The sequence below is a fragment of the Meles meles genome, chromosome 9 (genome assembly GCF_922984935.1).
Source record: "Meles meles chromosome 9, mMelMel3.1 paternal haplotype, whole genome shotgun sequence".
NCBI lineage: Eukaryota > Metazoa > Chordata > Mammalia > Carnivora > Mustelidae > Meles > Meles meles.
This window is the reverse complement of record NC_060074.1, coordinates 47,221,864-47,243,133: the sequence shown is the minus strand read 5'-3', so window position 1 is coordinate 47,243,133 and position 21,270 is coordinate 47,221,864. Positions and strand designations below refer to the sequence as shown.

The 21,270-nt window shown below is 59.3% G+C and overlaps 1 protein-coding gene across 1 annotated transcript in view; it reads right to left on the bottom strand.

The window, feature by feature from the left end:
• CROCC2 (ciliary rootlet coiled-coil, rootletin family member 2) overlaps positions 1-20,111 on the bottom strand; it is a 61,886-nt gene extending 41,775 nt beyond the window's left edge. The window contains 7 exon segments of the mRNA XM_046019469.1: positions 835-1,062; positions 1,549-1,652; positions 5,898-6,063; positions 7,421-7,527; positions 9,487-9,635; positions 10,688-10,838; positions 20,031-20,111. Of these exon segments, the coding sequence (XP_045875425.1) occupies positions 835-1,062; positions 1,549-1,652; positions 5,898-6,063; positions 7,421-7,527; positions 9,487-9,635; positions 10,688-10,838; positions 20,031-20,111 (986 nt within the window).
• Positions 20,112-21,270: the final 1,159 nt, after the last annotated feature.

Genomic DNA, 21,270 nt, shown 5'->3' with positions numbered 1-21,270 from the left:
TTCTGGGAGCACCTCAGCCACCGAAAGTCTAACAAGTTGTGTCACTGTCCCTTCCTTCCCAGGAGCCACCTCCTTCTCAGAGTCCTCTGGGTCCCCCTTCCCGCAGCCCTGCATCTTTGGTGCAGGTCCTGGGGTGCAGCTGCTGTAGGCTGCACTGGGCTACCGTGCTCCTTTGGGGCTGGTCTGGGGTTCTTGGACTCAGCTGGCTCCCTGAGGGCAAGCCTGCCGGTGTCTGTGGCCAGGCGGTCCTCAGTTCTGAGGAATTGTGCCTGGATTCCGCAGGTTAGGCCTCCCCTGGGGCGTTGCCTCCCCACTGTCTGCTGGAGCTGCTCTCCTGAAATTTCTGAGCTGCTGATGTGGCTCTGTGTCCAAAACCTCGTGGGCTTGCTCTGAGCCTCATAGACCCCAGGAGAGGCCCTGGTCTCTTCTGCACCAGGAGTATACCTGGGCCCCTCCGTCTCCCTCAGCTTCTTAAATGCTCTACCTCCAAGCGGGTGCCCACCTCTGCAGGGATGTGCTTCTCCACCGGAGAAGTCCCTTCTGGGAGCCAGCCAGGAGGACACAGTCCAGATGTGCCCCTGCCACATTCCCCGAAACCCTCAAAGTTTGGGCGTTCTAGCTCGGCCACTGGGGTATGGCTCGGGATGCAGAAGCTCACCTTGGGGACCATCCCTCTGGTGCCAGCAGCGTGCGAGGTGCCCCGATGTGGGAGTGCTGGGTGCGGGTCAGGAGGTGAAGCAGCATGGGCCGCGTGTGTGAGCCTTGGACCCGCTGCTGCTCAAGGTGGGGAGGGGTAGGTGTCCCACCTCCAAGCCTGCCGCCCCCAGCACCCACCTGGCCTGGAGCGCCACCTTCTCTGCGTCCCAGCGGCCCTGCAGCTGGAGCATCTCCCGCACCTTGTCCCGTAGCTGCCGCTCCAGCCGTGCAGCCCGCTGGGTCCCCGGCTCCAGGCTGCCTGGCCCGCTGCCAGCAGACAGCCGCAGGTGGGAGTCAAGGTTCAGGCAGGCGGTTTTCAGGCGCCAGGCCGTCCTGGCTGCCTCTGCTCGCATGTCCGTGAGACTCCTGGGAGGCAAGGGCGGCACCCCCAGCTGAGCCTCAGGACCCAAGGTCATGAGCCGCCCGGATGGGCAGGATCTGGTCATGTGGACCCTTCTTTCTGCCCACAGCAGATCCCTCTCCTGCCATCCTCAGAAGCCCCAGCACAAGGCCTGGATTATGGCCACATCCCAGCCAGGGAAGGGGAGTGGGGGCTAGGCCAGGCCAGATAGGACCGCCTCTCTGACCTGCTGAGCCTGTCTCCTGCTGACATGTACTTCAAGGATCCCAGAGCAGAGGGACCTGAGGGGCCCCAAAGTTCTACCTAGGGATACCCCCTCTGCAGCATCTCCCAGCTGGACTGCCCCTTTGCCTTCTCTCCCTTGCACCCCTGCCTACCTCACTCTGTCTGTGCTTCTCCCCCATTGCCCACCTTTCCTGTCCATTCCTCTGTACCCACAAAGTCAACCTGATGCCCCATGTCCCCCACCCTGGTGGGCCCAGTGCCCGCACCTCTCTGTGGTCGCACGCAAGTCAGCCAGCTGTATGCGGAGCGCCGTGACCTGTCTCCACAGGAGGAGGAGTTCCTGGGGCCCCCCTGAGCGGGTGCGTGTGCTCTGAAAACAAGAGGCTGGGGTCTGCTTCAGGCGTGGTTGGTGTGAGGAGCCCTGCAGCCCCTCCCCACAAGCCCCTCTTCCAGATGCCAAGCTGGGTTGGCAGCCAAGGCAGGGACCAGACCCAGCGCTGCTTGTGGTCCTGCAGCCCCCTTTCCCATGGGCTTACCTTCTCAAATAATGCAAATCCCCTGGTTCCCGGGGTGCGGTGCTCACTCCCCCACCTTGAGGACCTGGACCTGGGCAGGTGACCACATCTGGGTCCTGCCCGGGACCAGGACTCACCCAGCCTGGTCTCCCTGCAGCTCTCTGCAATTGGGTCACCTCCGTCCCCCAATGCAGGGAGGGGAGCTTCCCTTTCTCCCCCAGCACCAAGAGAGCAGCTCTGGGGGAGCCCCTAACATGTCCAGCTGTGGGGCTTGGTCCTTGAAGGTGCCAGGGACCCAAAAGCCTCTACAACTTGGAGTTCACGGAGGGGAAGTTGGAGAAGCTGTCCGCTGAGACAGGGCTAAATGAATTCGGGTAGTAATGGGGAAGCAGGAGGCTACTGCAGGACTGTAGGGGTGGGAGAGGGGACAGAGCTGGGGGCAGTAATGGGATGGAGCCATGTATGTCCAGCGGTGTCTGTCTTCTAGGGAACAGAGCTGAAGCCCAGGGGTCCTGAGTCTCCACACCACCTTCCCTGGCCCCGAACTTGGCTGTGCCCTGAGTGCTGACCTCCTGTGCTCCCAGAGGGCTCAGCACGTGTCCAGTGCTGCCTTCCTGCTTGTTATAGGTGCCTCTGGAATGCTGCTTTCCGACAAAGCGCCCTCACTTCCTCCGGCTCTCAAGACGCACACACCCTCTCTCCTTCATGAAGCCTTTACCATCCCCTGTCCTGATCCCACATCCGAGGCCCCCCCACTGAGCCCAGGAACACTTGGCTGTCTGCCTCCAAGTCCTCCGTGTGCTTGCCCTACTCCACCGACTCCCCATTGTGATCATCAAAGAGCAGGGATTAGACCTGCCCCCTGGAGGAGCGGATGCCTGGCCTGGCTGCCCAGGAACTTCAATTAACTATGTTAGATTCCAGACTTCACAGCTTCCGGAATGCAAGGCTGGGCTGGGCTATGTGGGGAGGAACAGTCACGCCAGGAACCTGCGAGGTCAGGAACGCGAGAGCAACACAGGCAACCTCCTGCCAAACTCAGTAACTCGAACACGTTCCTTGACCACAGTGGCTCCAGGGACAGAGAGAGAAGTCTGGGGCCCATCCAAAGGAGGAGTCTGCCCAAACTCAGGAGTGAGATCTCAAAGCTCCTTTCCAAGTCGGGGTGCCAGTGAGGACTGACCAGAACCCATGCACTCACATACACACATGAGCACACGCACAGCCCTGCCTGCAGCATGCCGTAAGGAGGTACCGTGGATGGAATGGCTGCATGCCCTAAAATCTGAACGTTGAAACCTAATCCCCAGTGGGACGGGGTTGGGGGTGGGGCCTTCGGCTTCCACCCTCATGATGGAGTTAGTGCCCTTGTGAAAGGGGCCCTGGGGAGCCCCCTTGCCCCCTCCACTGTGCGTGGGTTTGTGTGTGTTCATAGTGAGAAGGAGCTGTCCCCTGGCTGCATGCTGAATGGCCTCACACCTTGACCTCGGACTTCTGTCTCTAGAACTGTGAGAATTAATGTTAGCATGACATAAGCTCCAGTCTGTGGTTCTGTGACAGCAGCCTGATGGTAAGATGCGAAGGAAAAGTATCGTCCCTGTGGATATGGGGTCCCAAGTCAGCCTATATGCAGTTTTCAGTCTGAATTCATACAAACTGGGGTTTAAAAAGGACTCAGGCTGAAAATTTACTTCACTGGGCCCCAAAGACTGTCAGATCCCCTACGCATCTGTCAGAAGCAAACAAAAATCCCTTCTGGAAGATGCCACCTCCTTTCCAGGTTCCAAAGAAATTTCACAAAGTTCTAAGAAAAATAAACAGCTCTTGGTTTAAAATAAAAAAAAAAATCGATAAAGACACAAGGAAACAGAACACTATGGTCAAGAGCCAGAAGAAACAATAGAATCAGACCTTAAGGAACTTGAGATGTCAGAACATCAAACACAATGGAGAACATACCTATTTTCAGAATGCCTTAGCAAGTAAACAAGAGGCTTTTCATGTGAGTTAAGAATAAGATATTTGGTTGGGGCTTCTGGGTGGCTCAGTGGGTTAAGCCTCTGCCTTCAGCTCAGGGTCTTGATCTCAGGGTCCTGGGATCGAGCCCCGCATCAGGCTCTCTGCTCAGCAGGGAGCCTGCTTCCCTTCCTCTCTCTCTACCTGCCTCTCTGCCTACTTGTGATCTCTGTCTGTCAAATAAATAAATAAAATCTTAAAAAAAAAAAAGAATAAGATATTTGGGAAAGAATCAACCAGAATTCTTAAAGATGAAAACCAGGATATTTGGAATTTAAGCAAAGCAGACAGGGATTAACAGCACTTGGACACCAGAGACAGACATGCTGACCATGTAGGTGTATTTGAAGACATTGTCTCGACTACAAACCAGTGTGACACAAAGAAGACATGCCAGGTTCAGAAGGCTGAGGGAGTCGGGGGTCCTAAGAGTAGTGGGCCTGCTCAGAGTCAGGAGGAGTGAGGAGGATGAGCACAGGCAACACTCAGAGATACGAGGGCTACTTTCCAAAAGTAACAAAGACATAGCAGATGAGTCCGAAGCAGAATAAACAGAAAGAAATCTGCACAGAGACACACCCAAGTAAAACCGCAGGGTGGCAAAGTTAAAGCCAGGATCTTAAAGCTGCCAGGTGGGAGGACAGATATCATCAAAGGCCCTGGGGGCCAACCTCCCACCAGAGGACAAAGAAAGGGTCTTTAAAGTACTGAGAGAGAACACCTGCTGACCAGCGAGACTTCTTCTCATGGCCGAGGGGGAGATGAAGACCCTCGACCAGCCAGTCCAAGTTGAACTAGAGACCTGTCCTCCAGGACATTCATCTCTGCTCGGCAGGCCCAAGTCCAGCAGCAGGAAGAGGTGGAAGCCGGGACGTGGGGATGCCTCTCACAAACCCCCTACTGCATGCAGGGGCTCTGTTGCATGCAGGGGCCCTGCTGCCAGCCACCACCCTGTGGCGACCAACACGGCCCTCTCAGTGACACGGGTAAAGGCGCACTCTCCCTCTGTTGCCCCTCCCTGTTCAAGCAGCAGGAGGCCCACCCACCTTCCACGGAACAAGAGCCACAGACAGCTGGGCATGGGGGATAAGCCCTCCTGTGTGGCAGCTGTGGCCCAGGCCTGAGAGGGCCCAGCCAGCAGTCCTTTCCTCCTGATGCTGGCTGGACCATGCAGGACGGTCCTGTGAGGTGGATTCTTCTGAGGGACATCTGTGTGGGGTCAGCCTGGGCCCAGGGACACTGGACCCCCTTGGCTTTGGCTTTCACCTGGAAGCATTCTCCAGGTGGTGTCTGAGAGGAATCCTGTGGCATCTGGAGAGGACAGTAGGAAGGCCATGGGGACACTTGACCCTCCCTTAGGAACGGCCACAGCTGCGGAGGCCCACCTTGCCCCAGGCTGGGGCCCTTTCAGGGTACTGGGTCCAAGGACAGACCACAGCAGAGGTGTGAATGCCTCTTTTCACTCAGCGGCCACAGCCTAGCCATGAGAAGACCAGGACCAGGCAGGGGAGTGGGGCGTCATCTTTCCCAAGCATCTCCCCCAGCTCACATCAGGGGTCTTGCCATTAGAGAACAGCCCTGAGGCTGTGGCTTGGGGCACTATGCCCTGAACCCCTGCAGGGCTTAGGGTTTCAGAAGACTGTGATCAGGCAAGGCCTGGGAGGGCCCTGCTGGCACTGGCCATGGGCTGGGAGCAACTGCGTGGCTCCTGGCTCCTTCCAGTGTCCCCAACCCTGCAGTCTGAGTGGGAGTCAGGCCTATGGAGCTCGCCTTCTCTCTCAAGAATGGGGCAGGCTGTGCAAGAGCCAGGACCCTGTGCCCTCATTCTACTTTCCGAGTCTGATCTTGAGGTCTCGCCTATTCTCAAGCAAGGGCATCCCTCCCCCGGTGCCCCCACTCTGTAGACTGCTGTGGCCAAGCTGGATGGGGAACATGGGGTGGCAGGAGGTCAGTGGCCTTGCCTTCCAGGAGGAACCACAGCGAGAACCAATTCACCCTCTCCTGGCCCCCTCTGCATCCTCCCTGCCACCAGCCACAAACACCGGAGCCCGTGTCCCCCGCCCACAGGCACAGTGGGAGAGCACCTGTCTCCCAGTCCAGCATTGGGCCTCCCTCAGCTCCAGCTCGCCCCGAAGATGGAGCATGCTGTCCGCTGTCCTGGCCAGCTCCTTGGCCATCCTGTCGTTGGCCTTCTTCAACTGTTCCAGCTGTTCCCGCAGAAGGGTGTTCACCTGGGAGAGCCCCATGCTCCTGGATGGGCCGAAAAAACAGCAGCGTGACAGTGGGCAGGTGGCTTCTCCTTTGAAAAGCTCTCTGAGAGCCAAGCCCTACGCTTCCTGGGCCTCGCTGACCCAGCTCGGATGTGAAGGTCCCCAGGCCACACCCAAGAGGCACAGACCACCTGCCACGGGTTCCCCACGGCTCCCCAAAGGGTGCCAGTATCTGAGTGCCCCCGGCACCCTCCTCTGTCTCTGAGATGCCTGCTCTCCCTCTCCTCCCATGCTGGGCATTCCTGGCTATGCTCCACGAGTGTGGCTGGCTCCGTCGCAGGGGTTGTGAGCCCTGAGACACACGAGAGGGGTGGCACTGGGAGCTGAGGGCACCAGGCCTGGGAGGAGGGCATGGGACAGTGGAGAGAGGGAATCTACATGCTCTGGGAAGGGGGCAGCCTCCCTGTGACTGTGGGGTCCTTTCTCCGCTGAAGCCAGCTGCGTGGGGTGGAGTGTCTCTCTGAGAGCCAGCCCTTCCAGGCAGGCTGCAAGGCCACAAAAGGGACCTTCTCTGCTCCTCTTTGCAACCTGGGCGTCCTCTCCTCCTGGGCTGTGACTCCTCCCCCCTCCCCTGCTGTTTTTGAAAACTGGTTTTCAAAAATGCTTCTCAGCACTTTCCTTCCATTTCCAGAGTCCCTGAGAATGAAGCAAGTAACGGGAAGTATTCCATAAATGTTCTAACCTCCCCCAGGTCTGGATTTGCCGCTGGGCTCAGGGGTGTTACCCCTCCTGTCTGTCCTCCCTGCGGTGTGGAGATCTGCCCTTCCCTTCCGGGGACAGGGTCCTGGAGCTTGGGGGTCAGGGCCGCTTCTGGAGAGCTGGGGTTACCACTGGGAGTCTAGGGCACAACACGCATTGGCCGCTGGTGAGCAGAAAAGTCCCTGACCATGCAACCGAGGGGACTTGGGAGGCAGGGCCGGAGTGTGAAGAAGTGGGGTGTTGAGGGCAGCCCCCATGGGCACCCCAGGACTGGCTGCGCTAACAGGGGCCACGGTCAGCTCAGGGGCCTGCCTGTAGCGCTGGCCAGGGCACCAGCCTTGGCATCATCAGGGGCCTGGAGGGGGCACGCTTAGGAGCACAGGGCCTGTGAGACCCTCAGACCTGTGGGACCTGCACCCCACACCTGAGGCCACAGCCGGTGGGACCCCTCCTCACCCTGCTCTGCCCACTCCTTCCACTGCCTCTGAGGCCTGCAGCCAACGTGTCCAGGCAAATTTGACTTGGAGTCACTTTAGGAAGAGACTGGCCAATGGCCCCAAGCCACAGTGGGGTCTGCCGCCCTAGGGGTGATGGCCGAGCTCCCAGTAGCCCTGACTGCCTCACGCATCCCGACTCACCTCTGCTCAGCAGCCTCCAGACGGCTCAAGGCCTCCTCTAGGTCCACGCTGTGCTCCAGCTCCGACCTCCGCAGCCGAGCCTCCGTGCTCTCCAGGCGGGCCTGTAGCTGGAGAGGGACAGAAGTCCCCACCTGGCCAGTGGTCCCCCAGCCCCCAGGCAGGGCAGCTGTGGATAAAGCCCTCCCCGAGGTGGGAGAAGGGGTGCCCCTCCAGCTGCCAGCAGGGACCTGCTGAGGCTCAGGCCCCTCCCCACAAGGGGGCCAAGGGACAGGCATTGGCCCCTGACCCTATGCCCAGTGCCTGTGGCTGGCTGAGGAGGGGTCTCCGGGGCCTGCTTCGTAAGGTGCAGGATGGCTGAACTGGGGTGACTCTCCACTGAGAGAGAGTCCTGTCCCTCCAGCTGCACCCCTTCCCCACCCCGGTGCTGGAATCTGTGTTCCCAGTGTCTCCTCTCCAGGTGGGCAGGAGCATGGCCACCACCGCAAGTGGGCTTCGTTCCCCCGCAGGCCTGGTAGAGAGGGGGGTCGTCTGAGCTGGACCAGGCCTGCCTCAGAGCTAGTGTCCTTCCTGGCTCCCTGCTGGGGCCTGAGCAGATGGGGAGTCTGGAGCTCCAAGGTGAACAGGAGGTGCCAGGGGCTGCCCCCAGCTGTGCCGACCCAGAGCACACTTGGGATGCCTGGGGAGGGGAACTCAGGTCCAGCGGGCAGGCTGGAGGCCAGAGCAGGGGCTGGGGGTGTCCACAGAGCAGGCACACTGGCCACCCTGACCCCCGCTCCACCCTGCCCATCTGCTCGGGGGTGACGCTGGGGAGGCCTGGCGCCTTCAGGCGCCTGCACAAGGGGAGGCTGGACGCCCGCGGGAGCCGGCCATGTGCACTGAGCTGCAGGGTCTGGGAGTTCAGTTCTGACTCATGAGGCTTACTAATCTGTCCGCAGGATTTCTGGCTTCTCTTTCCCACCCCCGGTTCCCAACATCTCCCCACCCTGTGCTAGGAAGGTACCCCACCCCCACAATTGGGCCCAGGCCACAGACAGCCCTGGAGGGCCTGGAGCTCGCTGATGTCCTCGTGGCCCTGACGGGGATGAGGACACCGACCCTCATGGTCCTGCCCTGAGGGGTGCAGTAGGGGTGGGGCAGCGGGGAGAGCGGGGGTTCAGTGTCAGGGCTGGCGATGCCCTTGGGTAGCTGGCATGGGTCACTGGTCATTCTCGGAAGGGCCCGGCCCTGGTTCAGTCTCGGCTCCAACACGGGCAGCACGGCCCTCAGCAAGTCTGGCTGCTCTGAAGAAAGTGGGGTCATCTATCCTGCCACGTAGTGCAAGGAGGACTCTGAAGCCAGCAAGGCTAGGGTGGGCCAGACGCATCGGAGACCCTGAGCACTCCACACCGGGACCGGGCATCCTGGCCCAGTCCCACTCAGGAGCCGTGGGGCTCGGAGCGGCAGACCCTGGAAAGAGGCTCAGGCCTGGCAGGCTTCCTCAGCTTTCTGGTGCGGGTTCCCACCTGAACAACAGGAGTTCCCCCAACCCCACACTTTATAACCACATGGCCTCTTGCTGTGGCGGAAAGCACCGTGGGTGCCCTGGGGACTGAGGACTGAGGACCCACTGGTCACAGCTGTCCTCTGAGGTCTGTGGTGGCCTTGTCGGGAAAAGGTCAGGGGGGCAAAGCCAATTCTCTACAAGCTCTGTCTGAGGGTTGGGGCCCAATCCTAGCAGACCCCAAAAGTGAGGTGCTGGGGCCAAAGGCTCAGGATGACCAGGTTGCCCCCACAAAGCCCCCAGGCAGCCAGGACACAGGTCCACACTTCAGAGACCGGGGGAGGGGAGCACTAGGAGGAAGAGGGGCCTGGACACCCGTCCTGTTCTCACTCCTCCCTCTCCAGCCTGTTTTCCGGTCTGTGGCTCGGGGTTTAGATGTGCTGTGGCTGAGGTCCCCTGTCACTCTGTGTCCTAAGACTCAACAATGGTCCCGGCCCTCTGACCACCAGTCCCAGCAGGTGACCGCCCTGCCACAGGCCAGGCTGCCGCCTCTGCTTGTGCCCACATACCCAGGGCACACGCTTACCCGCTCACTGAGCGCATGGTACCTGCCGGCCAGCTCGTCCTGCTCAGAGCCTGCCTGGGTCAGCAGGTTCTCCAGCCTGGACAGCTCCTCTTGCAGGAGCTCGTTCTCCTCCTGCACACGGGCCGCGACGGCCAGCGGCTCCTGTGTCCCTGGACGGGTAGCACCAATGTCAGCCCGGGTGGCCAAACCAGGGTCCCCCCATCTCCTCAGCCACCGCACCCCGTCCGTTGGGCCTCTGGGCCCCTCACTGAGCTCCCATGGCTGGTCTGCCCTGCTCTTCCAGGAGGGTTCCAGGTCTAACTGGGGACCCTGGTTGGGGGATGTGGGCTTCATGCTCCAGGCCTCCCTCCCTCTCCTGCTGGAGGACTGGCCACCGAAGGCTGCCCTACCTCTCATCCACATCTCTAACCCCAACACAGTCCCAAACCAATTAGAGTGGAGGGTGTGGGAGTGGTCTCGACTCTGGGGACCCCCGTCCCCTGTGAAGCAGTGAGAACTACTGATTTGGGATCGCATCTGAATAGTGAGCTGCTTTTCTAAGCACACAGTGGGCTTTCTTCTTCCTTAGCACACACCTTTTGTGAGTGACCGGTTCCCTCAGGAGGCTGGACAGACCCTGACTACAGAAAGGGGTCTCAGGACACACACATGAGGGAGTCACCTGCACTAGCAAGGGCCAAGTGGCCTGATCAGCTGGGTGGCCTGCTGCAGGGACCCAGCTGGGGGCCAGTCCCTCAGCTGCAAAGCCTCTGCTTGTGTCAGAGGATGGGGGGAGGACTGGGTGAGCAGAGGTCTGGAGGGGAGCTGCGGGCTGGGTGAGCAGAGGGCTGGGCGGGCTGGGGGGACTGGCTCAGTGCTCAGTGTCTGTGCTTCCTGGGTTTCGACCTTCAGGATTTTCACTCATCTAATGAAACAAATACGATGAAATCCAGATGGCTGGTCACAAATGTGTCACAAACAGAAATGCAGCGCTGGAGAGTCCTTGTGGCCTCGTGGTAAACACGCTGTGGGTCTTGACACAGGACCCCTGTGATGACCCCTGTGGGAGGGTGTGGTTCTGTGCCCCATCACACCGCAAGATGACAGGCCTGGAGGGGCCAGCCGAGGGGGACACTGCGGGGCAGGTAAGGAAGCTGATGGCCCTGTGGCTCCCCTGGTGCCCACCCCCACCTCCATCGTCACCCCTACCACCGTCCATCACCTTGGTGTGGTTCGTCCCCCAGGCTGCCAGCCACGATCTCACGGATTCGGGCAGGCACAGGCATGGGCAAAGCCCGCCAGCCTGCCCCACGAACGGTCAGTGTCCGGGCTTCTCTGGTGGCCGTGGGACTCAAGACAGTGTTCTCCAGCCTCTGAAAAACAGCCATGCAGACACACTGGAGGCTGGCAGCCTCCTGGACAGCTGCCAAATACCTCCCCACGAGCCCACTGGGGTTAGTGGGGCCACCGCAGGGTTCCCCAGCCCCCAGCAGCAGTGCACTGGAAAGGACCGCCTGAGGCTATCCCCCAGAGTACATGCCTTGGTTTCTCTACCTGCAGGGTGGGACAGCACACTGCCTGCCTCGGATGTGTCCTGAGCCCTGGGGGCCAGGAGGACACATAGCCTAGCTGCTCACGGTGCCCTGCCCTCTGGCCTAGCTCCACCTCTGTGGGGGCTGGGCTGAGTGTTCATACTGGGCCCCTCCAGAGCAAGTGGGAGGCAGTTGCCCTTGCTTCGGTTATGGGACCCGATCCGGCGCCCCCCTGCAGCACACAGTCTCACCACTTTGGCTGTGGGGGTTTCTGAGAGGGACTGGCAACTTTTAAGAACCTAGACCCACCCACCCACCTCCCTGCCCACCAGGAAGGGCATGAGGAGGCCCTAGGAGAGGGCAGGACAGGAACCAAGGGAGGGGCTGTGGGAGGAGAGTGAGGACAGCCTTCCTTCCTGGCCTGTCCAGAGTAGCTGACCTGCTGTGGGAGAGGTCTCAGGAGCCCTGGAAGCAGGCAGGAAATCCCAGGGTCCTGGATACCCAGAGGCTGGGCTGAGGGGTCCTGGGCTCTGCTGGCCCATTGCTTTGGCCCTGGGGATTCTCTGCATCATTAGGTGAGCAGAGCTGGGGGAGGGCTGGGCATCGCCCTCCAAACCCCCCGCCGGACAGGGCCCTTCTTGCCGGGTCTAACAGCGGCACTGGCCCTGGGAAGGACATTCAGGGGCCTGCGCCCGCTCTGGACATGTGAGGCTTCCCAGGGGATCCTGGAGATAGATGTCTGCTCCCAGTGACTCTCCAGGGCTGCAAACCGGGCTCCTCCTGTCACCCCCTACCCAGTCCCAGATGTACTCAAATTCACCCCTCCTCTAGCTTCCAGGGTCCCTCTCCCTGTGGTCCCTCAGAGCCTGCTCGCCCACCCTGCGACTCTCCAGATGTCCCTCTCAGCCCGGGGTCCCAAAGAGTGACCTCCTATTGCCGGTCCCCTCCCTCCTCTGATTTCCTCCTAACTCTCTCTGAAGACCTTCTCCAGGTTCAGACCCCTTCACCTGGCTCTGTCCCTCGGCCCCTAGCTGGTTGGGGTGGAGGGCTTCCTGGGCCTACCCTTGTTCTGCCACTCCACTGCCCTGGTATTTCTGCCCACATGCCTCCAATTTTCCCCGGACACAAGGCATGTTCTTCTTGGACCAGACTGCCAAGAGTCACCCCCAGACCTGGGCTCCTGCATGACACTTGGTAGGGCCCCGTTCTGATCCCCAACAGCGGCCCAGTTTCTGGACCATCACTGAGCAAATACCACCGACTGACTTCCCCTGCCCTCCCCCTGGAGAGAGAACCCTAGTCTTGGCTCACCTGGGACCCAGCCCTTCTTCAGGCTGGAGCCTTGCTTTGCAGGAGGATATTTGAGTCAGCAGGGGGCCTTGGGAAGGCGCCATCCCCCCACATCTCCCCCAGATGACCCCCTTCAATATTATTCCGGGTGGGAGGTGAGCAGCCTGCCTTGGGGGCCTAGGAGGACGTGCCTGCTACCCTGGGCCAAGCAAGGCACGGGTGCCAAGACCATCAACCGCCTCTAATATCTTCCCGGGAGGCAAGGCGGCTGAAGAGGCTCAGCCTTTGTTTGCCCTGAACCCTGTATTTGCACTCGGGGGGGAAACTGAGGCTCAGCGGGGTAGCGAGACCCACCCGGGCCCCGCTGTAGGAACAATGAACTCCAGGAAGCTCTCCCTCCGAGGCCGGGAACGGCTCTGCCCCTTCGCCCTCCCCCACCCTCCCCGCTCCCTCGGGCATCCGAGGCGCCACCCGCTAACGGGAAGGCAGCAGCGCCGCATAAACTTGACTCATTCCTAACATTTACAGAGGGTCACTTATTAGCCGAGACGTCCCAAGAGGCGCTGGGGGCGTAATGGGTTCCAGCTGTGGCCGGGTGCCTGCGATGGGCCGTGGCCCAGCTGGAGCCGAGGGGGCGCGGCGGGGGGCTCGCGGAGGGGAGGGACCATGGGGTGTTGAGGGCGGGGAAGGGGCAGGCCCGGGAGCGGGAGGGGGAGGGGCGGGAGGGGAGGGCGGGCCGGCAGGGGGAGGATCGGGAGGAGGCGGGTCCGGGAAGGGAAAGGGAAGAGCCAGGAGGGGGCGGGGCCAGGAGAAAAGCCTGGTCTCCATCCGGGGCGGGTCGCGGGGCCTCGCGGACCTGAGGGCAGGACCTCGCTACTCTCTGCCTGTTCCGGGCAGCCTTGAGTCTGGCCCAGAGAGGGTGCTCACTCCGCCCCGGGACCCTCCTCCCCAGCTGGCTATTTGTGGCTTGGCCTCGGTGACTGGGCGTCAGCGTGTACCAGCAGTGCACAGGGAGACTTCGGGCTACCCCACTCCCCGCCCCGTCCCGTACTCTCAGCCGGTCAGGGCGGGACATCGGTTTCCCCAAAGACCTCAGACTCATAGTTGAACCCAGCCATTACCCTTCCTCCTGCCCCCAGCGTCCTCCTCAGCTCAACTTGCACTAAAGGCGAGTTCCCAGCCCCTGCGTGGCCCTGTCCATGGAAGCAGATCCCCGCCTAGGGGCCAGGCACCCCTTGGTCACGGTCACCGCTCCGCTCCCTACCGCAGCTGTGTGGAGGGGATAGACTGCACGCGTAGGAACCTGGGCTCCCCTATCTACCCCCCCACCCCGGATCAGAGCAGGATTCCCCATGAGAATCGGGTTGGGGTCCCTGTCCTGCCACAGCCAGCTCACGCTGTGACCCTGGGTGTGTCTTCTGTGAAGTGGGAGGGGGCACCCTAGAGCCCTGGGGGTGCTGCAGCTCTGTGGAGGGTGCGGTGTGGAGTCTGCGGGACAGGAGGCCTCTCCGGAGGGCAGGTGACCTTGTGGATCAGGAATCACAAAGAGCAATGTCACTACTTCCTCTTGCTGGGGCAGCATCAGTAAGTCCCTGAGTGGCCCCTCTGGACGTCCAGGCTGCTAGGGACACGGGGACACAGACAGCCTATGACCCAGGCGGAGAGAAGGATGGGTTCACAAGAGGAGCCTGGCATCTTCAAGATGGAGAAGGTGAGGCTCCCTGCACCCGACTGAGGGGGATCTTTGGGTGTCACAGAGTGGGTTCAGTGAGCCCAGGGGCGGTTAGGGAGGGGCACCAGAACCTCTGATTAAAATCACCCTGGGAGAGAGCGTCCTGTGGACGATCCCAGCTCAGCCAGGTTACAGGCTGCAGCGTCCTGAGGCAGCAGCAGACCTAGGGAGGGAGTGAGAGTCCAGGGGTTGTCCTGGGCCGCTCTGCGCGTGGACCGGCCCGCCGCTGCCAGGGCCTGGCGGCCGAGCTCCCACAGTGCCGCCGTGTGGCCGCCAGCGGCACTGCAAGAGGCTGCTCCTGTCCCAGCCCTTGAGCTAGGAGGCGGCGGCAGGGGGTGGGGGACGTGCAAGGGTGCAGGGCTCACTGGCCCCGCCCAGAGCCGAGAAGTGAAGGTCAGGTCGGGAGCCCATACGAGTGAAGTGAGGCAGGGCACTCACCACTGAGGATTTCTTAGCGAACATTGTCACACCCGCTCTTGTCCACTTTATAGGTGAGGGGGCTCCCCCAAGGTCATGCACTCACAAAAGGCAGTGTTAGGACTGAGCCACCTGTGGGTCCTGGCACATTCCTGGTGGCTGGAGATTGGGTCTCAGCAGGCACGCTGGCCTCAGGTGTCCTCCCCAGTGTGACACGTCCCTGAGCCCAGGCAGATGGGCTCTCGCGGCCCCTGCGCCTGTTCTCCTTCCTGTGTGCCCGCTCCAGCCCTCCCACACCTGTGGGCGCTGGGCACTCCCACAGGCCTTCCTGCATCCCTTGGCAGCAGGCTTTGGCCCTTGCCAGGAGCGGGCACAGCTGGGAGAACATATCCGAGGACAGGGCCTGCAGCCAAGGCCAGCGACCGGACGTCTGCTTGCCATCTTTCCGTGGCTTGGCCTGCGGCAGAGAGGGCCCTAGCTGGGGTGGATGCCTGCCAGGCTCCATTTCCTGAGGAAAAAGAGCTTCTCTGTGTCTGGGGTAGCACCTGGCCACTGGCTGCTATGTCTCAGCACTGGCCAGTGTAGATTTCTGTGCATTTGTGGAGCCCTCTGGGGCACTGGGTATCACCCCAGGAGCAGAGCCGTGCTTCTTGTAGGGGGCCGTTTGGTCCTCAACTCATAATAAATGGGAGATGCGGGCCAGGCACTGAACAGGCATCTGGGAGAGAGGGGGACAACTTGTCATTTATCTCTGTGTCCCCAGCATGATCAATGCTTGGCACAGGTCACTATGTGAATGGCAGAAAACCCAGCCTAAGGAGCAAATCACCAATTACAGAACGATTTATATTAAGGAACTCTTGGAAGGGCAAGGGCACTGTTGGTCTTGTTTGCTCCCGTGTTTGCAGTGCCCACACAGACCTCCTAGTGGGGACAGAGATCAGGTGTCCAGGTAGAGGGAAGAGTGGAAGCAAAGGCAGTGGGGAGGGTTCTCAAAGTCTGCATGGGGCCTGGGGGAGGAGGGTTCAGAGATGGGGGGGATCAAGGCAGCAGAGGACACTGTGGAAGGCTTGAATGCCTGCCCCCTTGGTGGCTGTGCCATCACAGTCCTCTTGGACCCCAGGGTGGCGGCAGGAAGAGCAGTGTGTCTGAATGAGGAGGGGGATGTGGCCCATCTGGTCAGCATAGCTGGTTGATCTAACCAGGTCTGCTGTGACCTTGGCTGCATCAGGGCAAATGGATGGAAGATTCAAGATGGGCCGGCGCCTCTGTCCCTGGCTGGCTTGGAAGGAGGACAGGCCATGGCACTTGGCAAGTGACTAATGGGAGCTTGCCACACTGTGATGCTCTCAAGCCATCCCAGCTCCTGTCCCATAGGTGGGCCCCCTCAGCTTCCATCCCACCCCATCCTGTCCCATCCCACCTCATCTTCTGTCATGCTCCTAACATATGGCTCCAGCAAGCCTGCCTTCTCCTTATGCATCAGTGATTTTTCTCTCTCTTTCAGACCTTTCTTATAGACACAAACTGTTTTAATTTATACCACTCCTAAAAAAAAAAAGTGTTGGGGCACCTGAGTGGCTCAGTGGGTTAAGCCTCTGCCTTCAGCTCAGGTCAATATCTCAGGATCCTGGGATCGAGCCCCACATCAGGCTCTCTGCTTAGCAGGGAGCCTGCTTCCCCCTCTCTCTGCCTGTTTCTCTGCCTACTTGTTAGCTTTCTCTCTGTCAAATAAATAAAATATTAAAAAAAAAGTGTTGCTCCTACATGCCCCATGAGGGGACCTTGCAGTCAAGGTCACCTGTGATCTACATGCTGCTAATCCCAGTGGTCGGTGGTCTCCACTTCCTTGATCTGTTAGCAATAGGTGGGTCCCATCTCCTCCCTGAAACACTGTCTTCCTGAGAACACCCCTCCCGGCTGTTCTCACGTCATTGGTCTTGGTCTCCTTGGATGGTTCCTTCTTGCCTCCCTCATCTTTGAGTGGGGAGTGCTCTAGCTCCTCTTTCTACATACACACACACCCGGCTACTCACTTGCCAACAACCCCAAATGTCTATTTCCAGCATGGAGCTCCTCCCTGAGGTCAGCTCCGTACATACACTCACCTCCCTGCTCTCCCCACTTGGATGCCAGTAGGCTTGTCCTCTCCAAGATGTTCCAAACAAAACCTCTGAGCACAGTGTAGTCAAAAGAGGTGTTAAAAAACCAATATGAAAACCCCTACATGTTTGGAAATCAGGCTGTTTATATCTCTAGAGAACCCATGGATAAAATCAAATGGAAATTGGGAAACAGTTTGAACTGGATAATGACAAAAATTATTATGAAAAAATGTATGGAAGGTAGCAAATGCATTGTTTAAAAAGAAAAGCAGACCTTAAAAAAAGAACCAAAAGAAAGTGGGAAATGATACAGTTGCTGTGGTAAACAGTGGGCGTGGGTTCCTCACATTAAACCAGGAGTTACTGGAGGACCCAGCAACCCCATTTCTGGGTGTACCCCCAAAAGGAGTGAAGGCGGGACTGGAAGGGAGATTTGCACATCAACCATCCAGCAGCGTCTTCACACAACCCAGCCATCTGTGAACAAGTGAGCGGAGACATACAACGTGGTCCAGCCACACAATGGAGCACAATCCAGCCTTACAAAGGAAGGATGCTGTGACCGAGGCGAGCGCATGGATGCCCCCCCCCCCCCCCCCGCGCCCCGGCCAGGGGACACTGCGCGGAGTGAAATGGATCAGGCAAATTCATGGAGGCAGGGAGCGGAAGGCGGGCACCAGAGGCGGGGTGGGGGTGGGGAGTCCGTGTTTCATGGGGACAGAGTTTATGTTTGAGAAGGTGAGAAAGTTCTGGAGATGCTGTGGTGATGGCTGCACACGTGTGAATGGGCTCAATGCTGCTGAACCGCACACTTAAAAAATGGTGAAAATGGTAAATTCTATGCCTAGATACATCTATATTTACCATAATTTTTTAAGAAGTTAAAAAAACCTTTTTTAAGATTTTATTTATTTATTTACCTGAGAGAGAGAAAGAGAGCGAGCATGCGTGCACACGTGTGCGGAGGGAGAGACGGAGGGAGTGAGACGGGAAGAGGGAGAGATTCTTAAGCAGAGTCTACACTGAGCACAGAGCCCAATGCCAGCCCTGATCGCACGACCGCAGGATCACGACCCAAGCTGAAACCAACAGTTAGACACTTAACCGACTGAGCCACCCAGGCGCCTCGTTAAAAAAAATCTTTTTTAAAAAGATGCCTGCAGGGGCGCCTGGGTGGCTCAGTGGGTTAAGCCGCTGCCTTCGGCTCAGGTCATGATCTCAGGGTCCTGGGATCGAGTCCCGCATCGGGCTCTCTGCTCAGCAGGGGGCCTGCTTCCCTCTCTCTCTCTGCCTGCCTCTCTGCCTACTTGTGATCTCTTTCTGTCAAGTAAATAAATAAAATCTTAAAAAAAAAAAGATGCCTGCAAATTAATAAGCTAAGCACGCATCTCAAAAAGTCAGATGAACAGCAATCCCAAAGAGCAAAGGAATAGTAAGTCTTTACGTTAATGACCAGAAGGCAAAAATACTGGAAAGAGGATCAACCAATGGTTGAAATCAGAAAAGGAAACATCGTATCGCTCAGGTGACCGATCCCTCTTGGCCTGCCCCGGGTCCCCTGAATGTCACGCAGGAAGCCCCGGCTCTCCAGCCCCTCAGTTCCAGGGGCCAGTGGCCACCTGCTTCAGGTCCTTAGACATCAGAACAACAATGAGAACATACTGGAAATAACTTCTGTCAGTAAGTCTGGAAATTCAGATATTGTAGACAAATTCCCAGGAAATTATCATTAATCAGAACCTATACCCAAAAGAAAGAGCATCTGTTTCGGTAGCACTTAACAGGACTGAACCCAGAATCCAAGGCCCTCTGGTGTTGGCCCCCGGCCTGGGCTCTCCCATCTCTCTGCTCTGGGCCCGGACGCCCCGAGAACCCAGTTCTGAGGAGGAGGCTCAGGCCCGGGTGCTCTGGGGTGCCATGCCCAGGCTGCAAGGGGCGCTTCTCTAGGTATCGGAGTACTTTTTGGCCCAGTCCCCTGTGAGGCCCCCATCCACAAACTGCCCCTTCCCAGGCTCTCAGTTTCCCCGTTTGCAGCTGGCGGGGCTGGAGGAGCCCCGTGGGACTGCCTCCCCGTCTGGACAGGCCTATCTGAGCATCTCTTGGCGCCAGCCTGCCTGCTCACCCCCAGGTGCCGGCACCCGGATCTCCATCACCACGATGCAAATGACAGGTTTGGCTGGGTGGGCGGCGCGGACCTTGGGTGTGACTCCTTGTGACTTCCAGGTGACAGTTTCCCACAGGTAGTGGGGACTTGCGGGACAGTCTTGTCTGCCAGGCACCTGCGCCCACTGCCAGACAATGGCCCCAGCCCGAGTTTCTCCCTCAGATGCCGGTAACCATAGCAATGTGCTTCAACCCTCAAGCCTACGTTTTCCTGGAATCCAGAGGGGATGATAGACTCTCCCTAGCTGACGGCTGATGGGAGGGTCTTAGGCGATGCCTGGCTGAAAGAGTCTGGAAACTGTGATGTTCAAGCCTGACTTCCTTCTGCCTGTCCTTCTCTCCAGCCAGAGAACTGAGACTCTTGGGAGCCGGACAAGGTCACCAGGCCCGGCCCTTGTTTTGTGTTGCTGCATCGCCCAACTCAAGGATCCTGTCCCATCACGTCGTACCCTTTGTGGGCACCATGTGTGCGTGCACGGGGGTGTGCATGTGCGTGTGCATGTGGAGGGTGGTTCCACCCTGTTATGTAATCACGTGGCACCAACCATGGGCAATCGCTCTTCTCTGACCACATCAACCCCACATCAGCCCCCTACAGCGCACTCTGAGATTCTAAGAACCAGGTTAATTAACAACTGAGTCAGCCAGGGCACCGAGGGTTCACTGGCATCCCTGAGGGGTCAGTCAGGGTGGGGACGGCCTGGCCCAGGTGGCCAGAGCCAGGTGATGGCAGTGGGGGGAAGCTGAGGAGTGGGGACGGCGGTGCTGGGCACTGAACTGACTCTGGGAAGTAGGGGAACGAAGTAGAGAGGGGCAGGGAGAGACTTCACGGTCCCCACTGTTGTTGCCGTTACGCACACGGGAAAGTTCTAGAAGTCACAGAATAGATCCTGGGATGAACCCTATCTGCCCAGCTATGGTGGCTCCCACACTCTGCCAGGAAGAAAGCAGGGAATGAAATCCCAGCATGGGGGACCCCTGTGTGGAAGGGTAGTCTGTCACTCCCCACCCACAGGGCGCAGGCTGTGACCCTGAGGCTTGAGAAGGGGGCTGGCAGCCTGAGCTCACGCAGGCATGAACGGGGAGGTCGGGTGCTCGGCTCAGGTCTCCCCACGCCCAGGCCACTCTCTCCCCAAGCCCCTCTCCTGAGCTGAGGCTGCCCCGGTGTATGTGTGCGTGTACACGCGTGTGTGTGTGCTCGTGCTGACCACGTGAGTGCTCAAGGGCCCCTTGGAGCTGGGGAGGTGTGGCTTCTCTGTGCACCCTCCCAAGGTGCCCTCAGAGCCTACTCCCAGGAGGGTGCTAGAGGGCGGGCACCCCACTGACCTGGATCACGGTGTCCAGCCCCAGCAGAGACCGCTCTGCAGTGGCATCCCCGTGGTCGGGCTCGCTGGAGGCAGAGCTCATCTTAGATGGGAGCACAGGACTCGAGAGAGAGCCAGGGCTTGGCTGCCCGGTGAGTGTCCTCCTGGTGCCCTGGCCGGGCTGGGACCTGCCCCAGCGCACCCAACCCCACACCTGTGCAGCACCTGGCTCCTCCGGTTGTTCGGTTGGGTCGTCCAGCTGCCCCCTCTGGGCTGGCGACCAAGCAGCCAACTAAGCCAGAGGTGTTGCTGGGGCAACAGCGACGCTGAGGATTGAGTTTCCCTGGAAACAGGAGTGCAGGCCCTGTTGCCATGGGGACTAAGGAACGCTGTTGTCTGCAAGCGGTCTCCTGGACACCGGAGACGCCCTGGGTGAAGCTGTCCACCTGAAAGACCACAGCCAGGAGGGGCTGGCTCTCCCCCAGGCCTTCCCCTCCCCCTCCCTGTAGGGGGGAAGGGCTCCCGGTCTTCCAGGGGCATTCTCCCTGGGAGGAATTGTGTGCTTGGGGCCACGCATCAGCTTCCTCCTAAGGGAAAATCAGAAGCTATGTCTTCTTTCTTTCTTTCTTTCTTTCTCTCTCCCTTCCTTCCTTTTTTTCTTTCTAAGATTTTATTATTTATTTGACAGAAAGAGAGAGAGAGAGAGAGAACATAAACAGGGGGAGCCAGAGAAGGAGAAGCAGGTTCCCACTGAGCAGGGAGCCCAATGTGGGGCTTGATCCCAGGACCCTGAGATCATGACATGAGCCGAAGGCAGACGCTTAACGACTGAGCCACCCAGGAGCACCTATGGCTTTCTTTTCTAACATCTAGAAAATAACTTTCAGGTCAGTAATGGGAATGTGTCCAGCAGATGGGTAGACTGAGGCCTGGAAAGGAGAAACCACCTGCCCGAGGACCAAAGGAGACTCCCATCATCCTAACCTTGCACTTGGACACTTCCCTCTGGAGCTTGGTCTCAGGGTAATCTACTCCACGGGTGATTTGTGCCACACTCGCTGTACCCCTGTCACTGAAAGCTTTCCAGAGCCACATGAAGGACCAGCAGGGACACCGAGAGATCACCCACTGGGGTGATGGGACCCAGGCCCAGGAACAAGTGAGGGACAGGCACAGACCAGTGTCCCTCTCAGCCTGGGCCTCCTGGGGCCTCTGGACTGAGTCTGGCACTGGGCATCGAGGCAGACCAGTGTCCCCTCCCC